Here is a 14,071-nt window from a genome sequence, read left to right as displayed (position 1 = left end):
CACATAAAGCTCACAAACATTCAAATAACAAAGACTGATTGAGAATTAAAGGAGACCCTTGCCGTGGTATTTATACTTAGACTGTAGTTTTTATTGGATATTTTTCACTTAATGCTGACTAGGGAAGTGAAGGGCATGGTAAATCCCTCTAATGGATCAAGGAGTGTTTTTAAAGCTTTGTGTTAGTATTTGTTTCGACTTTAGTCTGGGATTAGTTGCAGTGCCATGTGCATGTCTGGAGGCAAACATGCAGTAAAGTATCAGTGTTTGCTTTGGCATTTAAGAAGACAGACACAGACACATGCACAAACACTCTTAGGGCTCATTTTGTGTTAAGTGAAGCCCATTAGCACAAAAAACATTGATTCCCAAGCCTCCTCACCTCAGTGTGCCTGTCTTATCACTCCACACCCCTGGCACTGTCTCCAAACTGCTATCCAACCCCCCGTCTTCATTAAGACATACCCCACCTGCCTCCCAGCCTTTCTCATAACACTTAAACCCTTCTTATGCGTCTATCAGACCCACTTAACTCCTACTGCTCCTCCTCCATCCGAACAGCCCCTTGTCTGCTTGTTACCCGTCACGCCTGGGTGACAGCAGGGTCCTCCTCCTGACTGATCACAGACTGATAAAGTACTGAGGCAGTATGTGACAGAAAAGCTGGAAGATAAAAAGACAGAACGAGAACAGCAGGGTATGTGTTGGTTTGTCTGACATGATTTTAACAATTTGAAAACATTGTTATTACACAAGAGAGTCCATGCAGATGTTAAAAAGTTGTTACTTTTAGTTATGTCTAATTTCAGTGCACTTCATAAAAAGTGAAGGAAAAAGCTGAACTTTGTACAAATAAACAAGTTTTTTTTTAGGATTTGTTGTTATCAAATAATGTAGCGGATGAAGTTATTAATAAATAAAGTTTAAACTATGTAATGTGATTAAGAGTTCAGGTACATCCAGGCCTGCCCAAAGATTGGGCTGGGCCCCTGACAAAGCCAGAGAATGGCCCTCCCCAGATGCGATGTATTGATAAAATCAATGCATAGGTGTATCAGTGCTAGCATCCTGGCTAACAGTTACTTCATTTGGAGCTGAAAAGTGTCTCAATATATTATTGGGTTCTGATGTTGAAATTATTTTTACCCATTTTTTAACCCCTTCAAACCACTTTTTCCACCCAATTTTTCTACTATTGTTTGACATTATTAACCAATTTTGCGCAATTTCTGCATTTTTGGTAACCTTTTCTTTTGCCACTTTAAACCAATTTTGCCACATTTTAACCCCTTTTTTTCCAGCCACTATTATTTCCTTTCACCACTCTTTGCCCATTTTGCCCACTTCAATTGCATTTTACTGTTTGTCATGATCATTTTTACCACTTTAAACCCTTTTTCCCACTTTCTGCATTTTTTGCCTCTTTGAACCCATTGTTGCCACTTTAAACACATTTTACTGCAGTTTTTAACCAATTTCTGCTACAATCAAAATCCTATTTACCACCCTTTCTGCCCATTTTTGCTATTTTTAACCCATTTCAATTCTATTTTAATGAAAGGGGTTTACATTTATAAGAAGACTTTATACTACAAGATAAGTATATTTAAGAAATGCTTATTGCTTTGATAAGAGTGGTTAAAAAGGGTTAAATATGGTTATTACTGCTTAACTTTACAATCGACCATGATTTTGCTGACCTTCATGTGTCCCAGAAAGCTTTCGTCTTCATCCCCCTTTGTGGGCAACCTTGGTCACATCTGACTACAGTTGTCACATTCTCAGTGTTTTTTTTTTTTTTTTTTACTTTGATACATCAAATCAAATAGATACCGCAGCAAAAAAACAAAAACAAACAAAAAACAAAACAAAACAAAACAAAAAAAACATATAATTCCAAGGCACCCGATATTGGGAACTTTCATGTTTTCAGATATCAAATATTGCAAAAAAAAAAAAAAAAAAAAAAATCCTACTCACCGTTTAAATTGCACAAATACCATGTGATGGCTGGCATAAGTGCAATTTATAGTGTGTATGAGTTTGTTTGTTATTCTTTCATAAATTAATTCCTCTTCTAAGCATCCATCATATAAAACTAAATTTTTAATGCTTTGACACTTTTTAGTATTAAAAGCTGCCAAAGAATGCCTAGATGCTGTTTCTATCAAACATATGTCATCTAAAAGTATACAAGTATTTAAATATATGACAACCTTACAAATTGCATGAAGTAGGGCAAGAGTTGGACTGGATGGAGAAGATGTGCTTTAATAAATGCATACAAACAAAGTTTGGTAAGAAAAAAGTGCTGTTGCACTGGAGGAGCTCTTTCTATTGGAAACCAGCATGAGGTAGCTGCTTAGTGTAAACATAAGGAAGAAAATAAATGGCACTGCAGGGGTCCCGCTGCTTATTAACACTAACTACAATCCCTATAGCATGCACACCACAGACCTTCATGATTGTGTACTTCTCCATGCTCCTTCTGTATTCATGATATGCATTACAATGTTTGCTTCTTTCCAGAACAAAGGTAAGTCCACAGATAAGAATAACATCACAGCAGGAGAATGGCAGCTTAGTAACTCCTGATAACACTAGGGCAGTGTTCAAACAATCAGTAACACACAGCAATAGGAATAAAAGCAAACAAAAACACTTGCAGTAATGCATCATTGTTCACTGGCACATATGGTGAGAGAAAGGCACAGAGCAGAGGGGATTAATACCAGATAACCAGACAGACGTGGCATCACAGAAAGCTAACAGATTTGAGAAGAATAGTTAAAATAGAAGGAGGATAATAAAGACACAGAGAAAGAGAGCAATGAAATAATCCAGATGACTTTTCGAATGACACGCACACAAATACCACAACAGCCCTAATGTTCTGCTCTCTTTTAATTCTCCACTTCATGTTTACACGACTGCTTCTCATGACATTTTTTCTTCTTCTCTGGGGTCAATCGAGTCCATCTGTTCTATTTTAATCCTTTTCTGGCCTTTTAATAAAAGTTTTACTGACTTTTCTATTTCTTGAGGGTTTTTTTTTGTTTGATCACAGAGAGCATCCAATAAGAATGCCAGGGTGCTGCACCTTTTTTCAGCTCCCTTAGGTGGTTTATTCTGCTACAGCTGGTTTAAAAATAGACTGATTATTCAGAAGCCACTGCAGTATTTTGTTTATCAAACTGCAGCACAGATGAAGTCACAGTTCTGTTCTCATCTCCTGTCACAACTTACAGATGAAGAAAGCGCAGTGCAAAACCTGGCAGCATACATACAGTAGATACTGTGATTAGTCATATATAGGCACACATCTGCTTTCTGAGAGCATGTATGTGCAGGTGTGGCGACTTTAAAGGGGAATATCGACAGTAAGCGGTGTGTCAAAGCTGGTGAATGTGTGATTAGATGAGGTAAGGTGCTCTGGACAGGGTGTCTGTTTAGATGTGATTCACAGTGCTGTGGTCAGGCTGAGGGGAAGTACAGCCAGACATACGTCAGTCATCTGCTTTGATGAGTTTCCCTATCAGTATGACTGAATCATAAGTGAAGAAATGTGTGATCTACACAGTCTGATCATTCCTATTTAAACTCTTTGGTTTACCAGATCAGTTTCTGTGTTTATCATTTCATATTTTACGTACAACTCTAGTTCCAAAAAAGTTGGGGCGCTGTGTAAAATGTGAATAAAAACAGAATGCAATGATTTTAAAATCTCATAAACCTATGTTTTAGTCACAGCAGAATATAAACAACACCAGATGTTCAAACTGGGACATTTTACCATAATGAAAAATATTCGCTCATTTTGAATTTGATGGTAGCAGCACATCTCTAAAAAATAGGGACAGGGCCATGTTTACCATTGTACAGCATCCCCTCTTTTAACAACAGTCTGTTAACATTTGGGAGGTGAGGAGACCAGTTGCTGGAGTTTTGAGAGAGGAATGTTGTCCCATTCTTGTCTGATGTAGGATTCTGGCTGCTCAACAGTCCTGGAACTTCTTTGCTGGATGTGTTTGTTTCATGATGCACCAAATGTTTTCTATTGATGAAAGGTCTGGATTGCAGGCAGGCCAGTTCAGCGCCTGGAATCCTCAGAACCGTTTTTCATTTTGCCTCAGTCCATTTTAAATGAGCTTTGGCCCAGATCATGGATCGTGTTCACATATGGCTTTTTCTTTGCATGATACAGCATTATTTGCATCTGTGGATGGCACAGCAAACTGTGTTGGCAGAAAACAATTTCTGGAAGTGTTCCTGAGCCCATGCAGTGATTTCCAGTACATAATTTTGCCTGTGTTTAATGCAGTGCCACCTGGGTGCCCAAAGATCTGAAGCAACCAGTATTGACTTTTGGCCTTGCCCCTTGCTTAAAGAGATTTCTTCAGATTCTCTGAAACTTTTGATGGTATTATGTACTGTAGATGGTGGAATATTCAAAGTCTTCACAATTTTACATTAAGGAACATTTCTCTGAATTTGTTCTATATTTTTAGACACTTTTTTGCTGATTGGTGAACCTCTGCCCAGCTTTACTTTTTAGAAACTCTGCCTCTCCTAAATGCTTCTTTTATACTCAATCATGTTACTGGCCTATTGCCACTTATAATTAGTTGTATAATGATCCCTCAGCTGTTTTTACATTATGTACCACTTACTTTTCCAGCCTTTTGTTGCCCTGTTCCCACTTTTTTAATGTGTTGCTGCCATCAAATTCAGGTTTTTCATTGAATGATAAAATGCCTGAGCTTCAACATCTGATATATGTTGCTTACGTTACATTTTACGGTACATTTTACACAGCACCCCGACTTTTTTGGAATTAGGGTTAACTTCCTCTGCGCCATAAAGGTTAAAAGAAACAAACTTGCTCATCTTTCCTTTTTCTTTTCACAGGCCGTTCCTTTTGCTGCCTCCTCTGATGGAGTGGATGCGAGTGGCCATAGTTCACGCTGAGCATCGCAGAAGTCTATTGGTGGACAGTGATGATGTCAGACAGACCGCCAGGCTTCTCCTCTCGGGACTGGACTGTGAACCAAGACAACTAAAGTAAATATCATCAGTCTCCAACAAGATTACTGTACTAGGCCTGGTCACATGGAACAACACAGCAGAAGCTCTATTTCTCAATATCTGTATTAGACAGAAATAGAAACTTGACATTGCAAAACAAATTAATTCTGACAGTATCTAATTGAAGTTTTTATGAGTCCAGTGCAATGTCATCTTCATGGTAATGAGGTCTTCTTTTCAGTTGAATATAAACATACACTTTGCTGCTCAGCCTGTGTTGTGCATTAAGATGTTTCCTTTAACCCAGACACTATAGACTTGCATTTAATTGGTTCCTCTTATAAATAATTACACACTGTCTACAGCAGATTAATGTCTGTTTGCTCACTGTAATGTGGCTCATTAACCTCTTCATCAAGTGTACAATTAAAGGAAACCATTAGATACAAATGTACAGTGTAGGAACACAAGGTTCAAACACTTGCACTTATGTGCGTTATGTTTTCTCTGTGGGAAACAAGGGTGTGCTCTCAGGATCAGCTACTTTCCCTGAAGGTGAACTGGTCATTATTAATCATTCTTCTCTGACATGTCTCTGTCTGTATCAGGCCTGAATGTTGCTTTAGCTCCTTCAAGCGTCTGGACTCTAAAGCTGCCACAGACAAGTTCCACTTAGACTTGGGTTTCAGGATGCTAAACTGTGGACGCACGGATCTCATTGGTCAAGCCATCGATCTGCTGGGGCCAGATGGAGTCAACAGCATGGACGATCAGGTACAAAACATCTGCTTCTTCGGGTATATGAGTGCTTTTTTGGCATGACACAGGCTGACAGGAATATCGCTGTATTATTAATTAGTATTTATGATCATATTTTATTTGTAGCAAACATGTGTGCCTTTAAACTCCTTTCTGTTCCTCTCCCAGGGGATGACTCCTCTGATGTATGCCTGTGCAGCTGGTGATGAGGCCTTAGTCCAGATGTTGATCGATGCCGGAGCTAACCTTGACGTAGCGGTATATATACTTCTGCATATGGTCATATTTATCTAAATGTGAAAGGTTATATTGAGCACAGCACTAACCAGAGGATGAATCAGCTTTAAAGCATCTGCATCTGGAGAGGCTGTAGTGTAGCTGATGTTTCTGTTTACAATGTCTTGTGGGAGAATTATATTGATCTATATAACACTGATTTTCCTGCGCTCCTAGGTTCCTCCATGCTCTCCAAAACACCCCTCTGTAAATCCTGACAGTCGGCACTGGGCTGCTCTCACCTTTGCTGTGCTGCATGGACACATCTCTGTAGTTCAGGTAAGAACCACTACAAAAACAGAATGTTAAAATGTTATTTGACATTGTTCTAAGCCCCAAAGTTAAACTGTCTGAAGTTGAGTGACATATGTGAGGCCACAGGTCAGGCTATAAGTGAGCTACAGGATGTCAAATACTGCACAGTATAACAGATGTTTTTTGTGTATCCACAGCTCCTGTTGGATGCAGGGGCCAATGTAGAAGGCGCTGCAGTCCGCAATGGGCAGGAAAGCACAGCAGACACCCCGCTGCAGCTGGCTTCGGCAGCAGGTGGGCAAACATGTGCACGCAAAAATGTATACACATGCTGCATGTGTTATACTATAACACAAGGCACAGCTCAGTTAGAGGGTCTACATATGAAAAGTCGACATTCTGATTTGATTTATGACTAAATTACTGCTTACTGTAGATTTATGAATGCAGAAAGTTTGTCACGGCCCCAAAAAATGGGACTTTTTTGCATTTTGTAAACTGCAATTTAAAAATTTTGCTAAATAAGATTGTTATTATCCTCAAAATGATCAGTCCCCCTGATGAAGGTGCACCAACTTTCCAAGGTATGTCAAAGTGTAGCACAGGATTGAGTTATAGATGACATATCAGCCAGAGGAATGAGGAAATGAGATGGTAAATGCAGGCACAGTGAAAGCAGCCGAGTGCTGGCTGTGGTTGTTTAGAAGCCTCTGGGCAGCATTCCTCTGTGGGAGCAACTAAAAGCCACACATAGCTGTAGTAAAAGAGACACATGCTCTACATTTCAGCCATGACAGTTTGTAAATAGAGCCTGATATGGATGGGTTGCTTGTTAAGAGAGGCAAAAAGTCATGAAATCTAGTTCATCCCTGGTGTAAAAGTTAACCTTTGCAGCAGGTAAGGCAACTGAGAAAAAAGAAAGAAATAAACAACAAAGAAGTACAGTGCCGTGAAAAAGTATTCACCCCCTTTCTGATTCCTGACTTTTTTGCATATTTATCACACTTAAATGTTTTGGATCATCAAACCAATTTTTATACTTCACAAAGACAACCCAAAGCAAATGCTTTTTCACAGCACTGTACTTTAAAGACTGAAATACTAAGTATACTGTACCAACAGGGAAAAACACAAAAAGACAGACAGAGAAGTTTTAATGGTACATTTTTCTTAAAAAAAAAAACAAATTTAACCATTTAAGATATGTATGTAATTGGCTGTTGGTAATTTATATTCACCCCAGGAAACTATGAGATGGTGAGTTTGCTCCTGGCCCGAGGTGCAGACCCCTTATCAAAGACCCATGATGGAAACGCCCTGACTTCATCACTCTATGAAGACATGAACTGCTTCAGTCATGCAGCTGCACATGGACACAGGTATGTGCCCCCCAGCCTGACCTGAAGACAGCATGCTGTCAACAAATGTTGCAGAAAATCTGTGTGCTTTTGGCCTCTGAACTGAAGAAAAAAAGTAATGTAGAAAAAAGTAACACCAACACTGCCAGCACTGGATCATCTGTGACCCGAGTCTGCTCTGAAGCTTTTAGCAGAGATTTATCCCTTTATCATGCCATAAAATTGAAGACCTTGAAAGAATAAAAGGGTCGCCTTTTATTTAAAGTCCATCTGTCTTTGAACACCAACTGGCAGTGTAAAGCTCTCCACCTGTTCACTGTGTGTATGTGTGAACACGGTGTAGACTCAACACTTCACATTCCTCTGTGAGGGTGACTGATTATGTAATCAGGGAGGAGGCTACAGGGTCACACTAAAGGGATGTACGTACATGTTGCAGTTAAGACATATATTAATGCCTTGCTGCTTTCTTTCTTCACTTCCTTCCTTGTTCCCTTTCTCCCCACCCTTCGTCCTTCCATTTATCTTGTCAGGAACGTGCTGAGAAAGCTCCTGACTCAGCCCCAGCAAGTCAAAGAGGATGTCCTGTCTCTGGAGGAGATCTTAGCTGAGGGGGTTGAGGGTGAGGAGGCCGGGATCTGCCCTTTCCTCCCTCTCTCTCCTCTCCCGACCCCTTCCTCCGGCCCTGGGGCTCAGCCTGAGGTTGGCATAGCACGACTCTGCAAGGCCAGGATGAAGGCTCTGCAAGAGGCCAGCTACTACAGCGCTGAGCATGGCTACCTTGACGTCACCATGGAGCTGAGAGCTCTGGGTACATATCAGATGAAAAGAAGGATGTACTCTCTCTGGTTCTTACTTTGAAAAGCATGTTAATGTTTTCATTTCCCCTAGGTGTCCCGTGGAAGCTACATGTATGGCTAGAGTCTCTGCGCTGTGCCCAGCTGCAGTCCAGGACAGGAGTCACCCTCTCACTCCTCAGAGAGTTCACCACCATCAGAGAGGAGGACTACTGCGAGGAGCTGGTCACTGTAGGCCTGCCTCTGATGTTCAACATCTTACGCACCACAAAGGTATCATCAAACATGCAGAGTGCCTTCTTGTCCTCCTCCTCATGTTATCAGCATACTTCGGTCTGAATGTGTGATATAACGCCCTCCTCCCTGTTCTGTCACTTTCCTCCAGAATGATGCCATCATTCAGCAGTTGGCGACTATTTTTAGCCACTGTTTTGGCCCGGCACCTCTCCCAGCCGTCCCTGATAAGAAGGCAACTCTTTCAGCACAGTTGGGTATGCAAACTATGATTCTTGCATATAAATAGTTCAGTGTTTGTATTACTGTTATTATTGACTTATCTTGTTGTGACTGTCTGATTCATATCTTGGTTGTTTGATCTAGAAGATGTCACAAAATAGTGAAAAAAAGTCTTTCCCATCACATTTACCTAAACCCTTCAACTGATTCCTTTAACTCACTTCTGTTTAAGGACATTATTTTAAAACAAAACTAAACAAAAAAACAGGGAAACTCAAACAAGATATCTAAAAGAGAAAGTTTGACCTCTGTGCTTACATATCTACTTTAAGGATAAATCAAGTAGTTTGAAATTACTTTTCTATGAATCAATAGAAATAATCAGCTCAAATAATCAGCTAAAAATCTAAGCTTTGGAAGACTGTCATTTGTTGAAGTTGTGCCTTCAGGAATAAAAACACTTAAAGCATGTAACAAGACCTGCAGACATTCTGAACTTCACAGGTTCTTAAACCTGGTTACATAAATGCACTCTCAGATGCACTTAGTGCAGGTGTCAATTGCCTGTTTCTATCCCTGCACCAAAGTGATGGAAATTTTTCAGACTAAAAGGCTGTTTCATAAAATAATTGCTGCTATTTTTACCTACAGACCCTCACTTCTTGAATAACCAGGACATGTCAGATGTGACATTTGTAGTGGAGGGGAGACCGTTCTACGGCCACAGAGTCCTGTTGATCACAGCATCAGACAAGTGAGTTCAGACATCCTCACTGTAGATAAAAAAATATGTACAGCTTATGTACAGCTCTTTGTAGGGATTTGACTGAAATGTTCTATTTCTGTTAGATTTAAGTCTCTGCTGACTTCTGGACCTGATGGAAGCCCCAACAAGGAGATTGAGATCAGTGACATCAAGTACAATATTTTCCAGGTAACAAATACTCACTTTATTTGCTGATGAAAATATCCAACAAGTGTGATAAATAAACTGGGAGGAAAAAAAGCTGGGAATCTAATTAATAGACATACTGCATAACAGTAATAACAAGAATACAGGATTCACTCCAACGACTGCACTGACTAGTTTGTAAAAGAGCTGTTAAACCTCTCTGCAGATAATGATGTCGTACCTGTACTGTGGAGGAACAGAGTCACTGAAAATTAATGTGCCTGACCTGCTGGAGGTGAGTATCTCTAAGGATGGCCACACTGTGTATCTAGGAGGTTAACAATGCACACAGGGGAATTGACTTTATCTTACAAAATGAGATATGGACCTTCAGGATATTTTTTGATATGCTGTAATTTGAGGTTTCTGAGGACAGAAAGTGCTTGTTTGGGTTTAGAGTCTGATGAATGAGGATGTATATTGCCCAAAGGGGTGTACCACAAAGCAAGCTCAGCATAACCAGGCTCACATTTAAGATCTGATGCCTCTTCTGCATAAAGAGTAAAAATCACCAGATGTCGGATCAAACTATTGATGAATACATGCACTTGTTGCAGTTTAAAAAAAAACGCAACATGCGAAGTAAATAACCCTGCAAAGTAAAAATAGAAAGTAATTAATTTAAAGTTTACTTTAAGTACTGAGTACTGAGGAGCTGTACTGTAAAATATCTTTTTGTTCTTATTGGCAAGAACAATAAGAGAATAGTGTAAATTAAACTCATATAGAGTTAAATATAACACTTTGAATTGTTTTTATTGGTCCACACTACTTAGTTAGGATTAGCAGTAACTCTTGAAATCTGTGACGTGGGTCTCCTTTGACAAGGACAGAGAAGAGAGTCAACCTCATAGCAAGGCAATGCATACTGATGAAGAATATGCTCTATGCTTTTCCTTTTGGAACACCTAAAGCCACTCAAACATCCTAACTCGATAAATAACTTCACTCATGGTACAAATGTGTCTTTCATCGAAAACAACAACGTTACCCCAGAAACATGAACCCCAGCAGAGATCGCTATGCAACAGAACCATCCAAATGCAACTAAACACATATAATCACATCTAAACAATCTGCCCAAGGGCATGATGGGGAACTCCGCCCACACATCCCCCCAGATTTGAAAGTGGGCAGTTTGATCACATGACTCTTTAGAGTTGAACTAACGCTGGTGGATCAACACTGTCAAATAACTCCAACACTGAAGACTATTTAACTCAGAATAGACTTAAAATAACACTTTTAAAGTTAAAATCAACTTTATCAACGCTAATTGTTTAAACCCGAGATATCAAAACTCCAGTTTCTATGGTGTACAACAGCTGTTTTGGGATGTGATGTGGAATTATTCTCTTGCCATGTGCTGAAGTAGTCAACAGAGGTGGAGAAAGTACAAGAGTATCACACTCCAGTAAAAGTACATTTACTCTGGTGACAACTTACTTCAGCAGGAGAAAAATACCCTATATACCCTACTCAAAAAAGTACAACCAAAACACTTCCCACTCATAGTAATTTGAGTGAACGTAATTGGTTACTTTCCACGTCAGGTAAATAGTCAAACTTCTGGTAATACAAGTGATCCTTTAGAGTCCAGCAGATTTGTGCTATAAAAACATTGTAATCATTTTTATATTTGACTTGGTCAAAGTTATATTTGACAAGGTCAAATTAATTAGATTTAAATGCTACATGATGTAATATAGCTACAGTATACAAATGATATCGAAAGAATCTATTTTATTTTCTGTGTTTCATGATGAGAGCAGCCATATTAAACAGACTTTTCAGGATATTATAATCAAACATTAAAACTCTTTTCCTGAGATTCTGTACCCTTGCTGTCTGGATTGATCTGCTGAATTAAACATGTGAATACATCCAGGTAAAAATGAGAGGGCCATGAGAGCCAGCTACATTACACAAAAAGGTCTGACTTTATGTTCAACAGACCAGGACCTCCCTCTACCCTTGCAATGTGGTACACTCCCTAATGTCATGCATGTAACATAGAATGTTGTCTCCACTCTGTGTACTATTTACAGTGGGAAATGTAGTGTTTGAAAGAGACGTTGATAAGAGTTCATTAAACTGGCATATTGAGTTTTAAAACTACTTTTATAAATAAAAAACATACTACAGAAAATTAAAGTGGATTCATGCAGCACAGTGCAACCAGTGTTGGTAAATAATATCATTGCATCCTGTACCTTTATATTTTTTTTCATATGTGTGTTAGATGTCTTCTTCAACTTACAGAGTTATACCAGTTAATATAATTGTCCTTTATCACTGCTGTCATTTTAAACGATAAAATATAAGACAGTATTTTTCAAGTGCTAACGTGTGCTTGGGATTTGTCCTGCAGTTGTTATCAGCCGCCAGTCAGTTCCAGTTGGTAGTGCTGCAAAGACACTGTGAACTCTTGTGCTCCGTGCAAATCAACCTGGACAATGCAGTCAGCATCTACAAGACTGCCAAGGTAACACAGAAACCAGATCAGACTGTACCTCTCTGTGAACTCTAGAAATGAGATATTACAGCAGGACTGTAATCTCTGTGCCTCTCATTGAGGTAACTCACAGAGGGAAATGTTTTATACTGACATGAAAAGAGACCTTTCATGGATAAAAACTGTATTTCTTCAGTGAAATAAGTCCGCTTATTCAACACATTTAAACATGCAAAAGTCATCATGTTATGCAACAAATGGCCTCTACTTTACACTGAAATGAAATTTTCTCAGCACTTCTAATCTGCAATTCAGTGTGGCAGAATGTAAGACCATTAATATGTCTTCTCTCTCTCTCACAGGTCCACGGTTCAGCCGAGCTGAGCTCATTCTGTGAAGGTTACTTCTTGCAGCAGATGCCTGCTCTTCTGGAGAGAGAGGCCTTCAAGAGTCTGCTGTTGGGACCCCCCGCTGCCCGACAAGGGAACAACTCCACCTCTACTCTGGTTCACAGCAGGGGAGACTCGCTTCTGGAGGAGCTGGAGGCCACCCTTGCGCAAAGACTACGCTCTCTCCACGTTACATCGCGAGTCTGAGGACAGACACCAATACAGAACAAGAATGGCAGACCATGCAGAGGTCTTGTTTCATTACTGATTATACATCTGTGTTAATAGCCTGAGTTCAGATGTTTTTCTACATCTGCTGACCAGCTGCGTCCTCAAAACTTTGACACTGGGACACAGATCAGTGATGCTTTTCACTCTATCTACTATTCAGTGTTTCATATTTTGTGCCAAGTACTCCTTGCCATTTTTTGCAGTGTACAGCATGTTATGGGCAACAAAACTGGACTATCGATGTTTTTCTCCAAGGCTCAGGAAGCTTAAGGAGATGCAACAGTTGGCTGCAACAGGTGGGAGTTCTTAATTATGAAACACTGCTGCCCTCTAGTGGAAAAACCTAATCGCTGTGGAGGACGGGGACCCTCCTGTTTCTGACTGAAGCTTTGTGAAGCCAAAACAGACTGAAGAAAATAGAAAGGATCCTGTGAGGGGCCATGCTGGACTTTTGGCTTCATCACTTTGAAACTAATTATGCAGAGTGGGAAGAAGGAGGGAATCTCTGTGCCTCCTATATTGATGTAAGCTTTGGATTAACAAATGTACTTTTTATGTAACTGTATGTTTTTATTTTCTATTTTTAAAAAGTCTGAGCGCAGAAACAAAACACTTAGAAGAGTGGGATGGACATTTTCTATTTAATGAGAAAAAAAAGATGTGAGAGTATTTATCGGGATGTTCCCTTTCTATTTCGTTTTTTAATCCATGCAAATTATTAATATTATTGTTAAAATGCTTTTTTGTGTAGCTGTTGTTCTCCCAGGTACATTAAGAGTTAATGAAGCTTATGTATGCTGAGGTTTAATGCTTCGACAGAGGTACAGCAGCTGAATCCAACATGGGAGTTGGATGACATAGTCTGCTTTAATGCTGAATATTGTAATAAACCTGGTAAACAAGCGGTTTCATTTTCTGGTATGCATTATTCAAACAATTTATTACCATCTGTTTGGGATTTTTGTGCACTTACCTTTAATCCAAGATAACCCCAGTATAATAGTCCTCACATGTGCAATAAAAACAAGTTCACAAGCTTGTTCTTGAACAGAGAAGGCAAGAAATCAGAAAGAAATACTACTAGGAAATGAACAATAAGGACACTTAGCTCTGGCCTG

The 14,071-nt window shown here is 39.5% G+C and overlaps 1 protein-coding gene across 1 annotated transcript in view; it reads left to right on the top strand.

The window, feature by feature from the left end:
• abtb2b (ankyrin repeat and BTB (POZ) domain containing 2b) overlaps positions 1–13,860 on the top strand; it is a 56,945-nt gene extending 43,085 nt beyond the window's left edge. The window contains exons 4-17 of the mRNA XM_041796511.1: positions 4,909–5,061; positions 5,634–5,799; positions 5,953–6,042; positions 6,238–6,339; positions 6,513–6,609; positions 7,559–7,694; positions 8,207–8,484; positions 8,565–8,743; positions 8,856–8,961; positions 9,578–9,680; positions 9,776–9,860; positions 10,045–10,113; positions 12,250–12,363; positions 12,696–13,860. Of these exons, the coding sequence (XP_041652445.1) occupies positions 4,909–5,061; positions 5,634–5,799; positions 5,953–6,042; positions 6,238–6,339; positions 6,513–6,609; positions 7,559–7,694; positions 8,207–8,484; positions 8,565–8,743; positions 8,856–8,961; positions 9,578–9,680; positions 9,776–9,860; positions 10,045–10,113; positions 12,250–12,363; positions 12,696–12,929 (1,912 nt within the window). The 3' untranslated portion in view covers positions 12,930–13,860. The remainder of the gene's footprint in view (positions 1–4,908; positions 5,062–5,633; positions 5,800–5,952; positions 6,043–6,237; positions 6,340–6,512; positions 6,610–7,558; positions 7,695–8,206; positions 8,485–8,564; positions 8,744–8,855; positions 8,962–9,577; positions 9,681–9,775; positions 9,861–10,044; positions 10,114–12,249; positions 12,364–12,695) is intronic.
• Positions 13,861–14,071: the final 211 nt, after the last annotated feature.

The sequence above is a fragment of the Cheilinus undulatus genome, linkage group 9, assembly GCF_018320785.1.
Source record: "Cheilinus undulatus linkage group 9, ASM1832078v1, whole genome shotgun sequence".
Lineage (NCBI taxonomy): Eukaryota > Metazoa > Chordata > Actinopteri > Labriformes > Labridae > Cheilinus > Cheilinus undulatus.
Note: the sequence above shows the minus strand (reverse complement) of the source record. Positions and strands in the feature narration are given on the sequence as shown.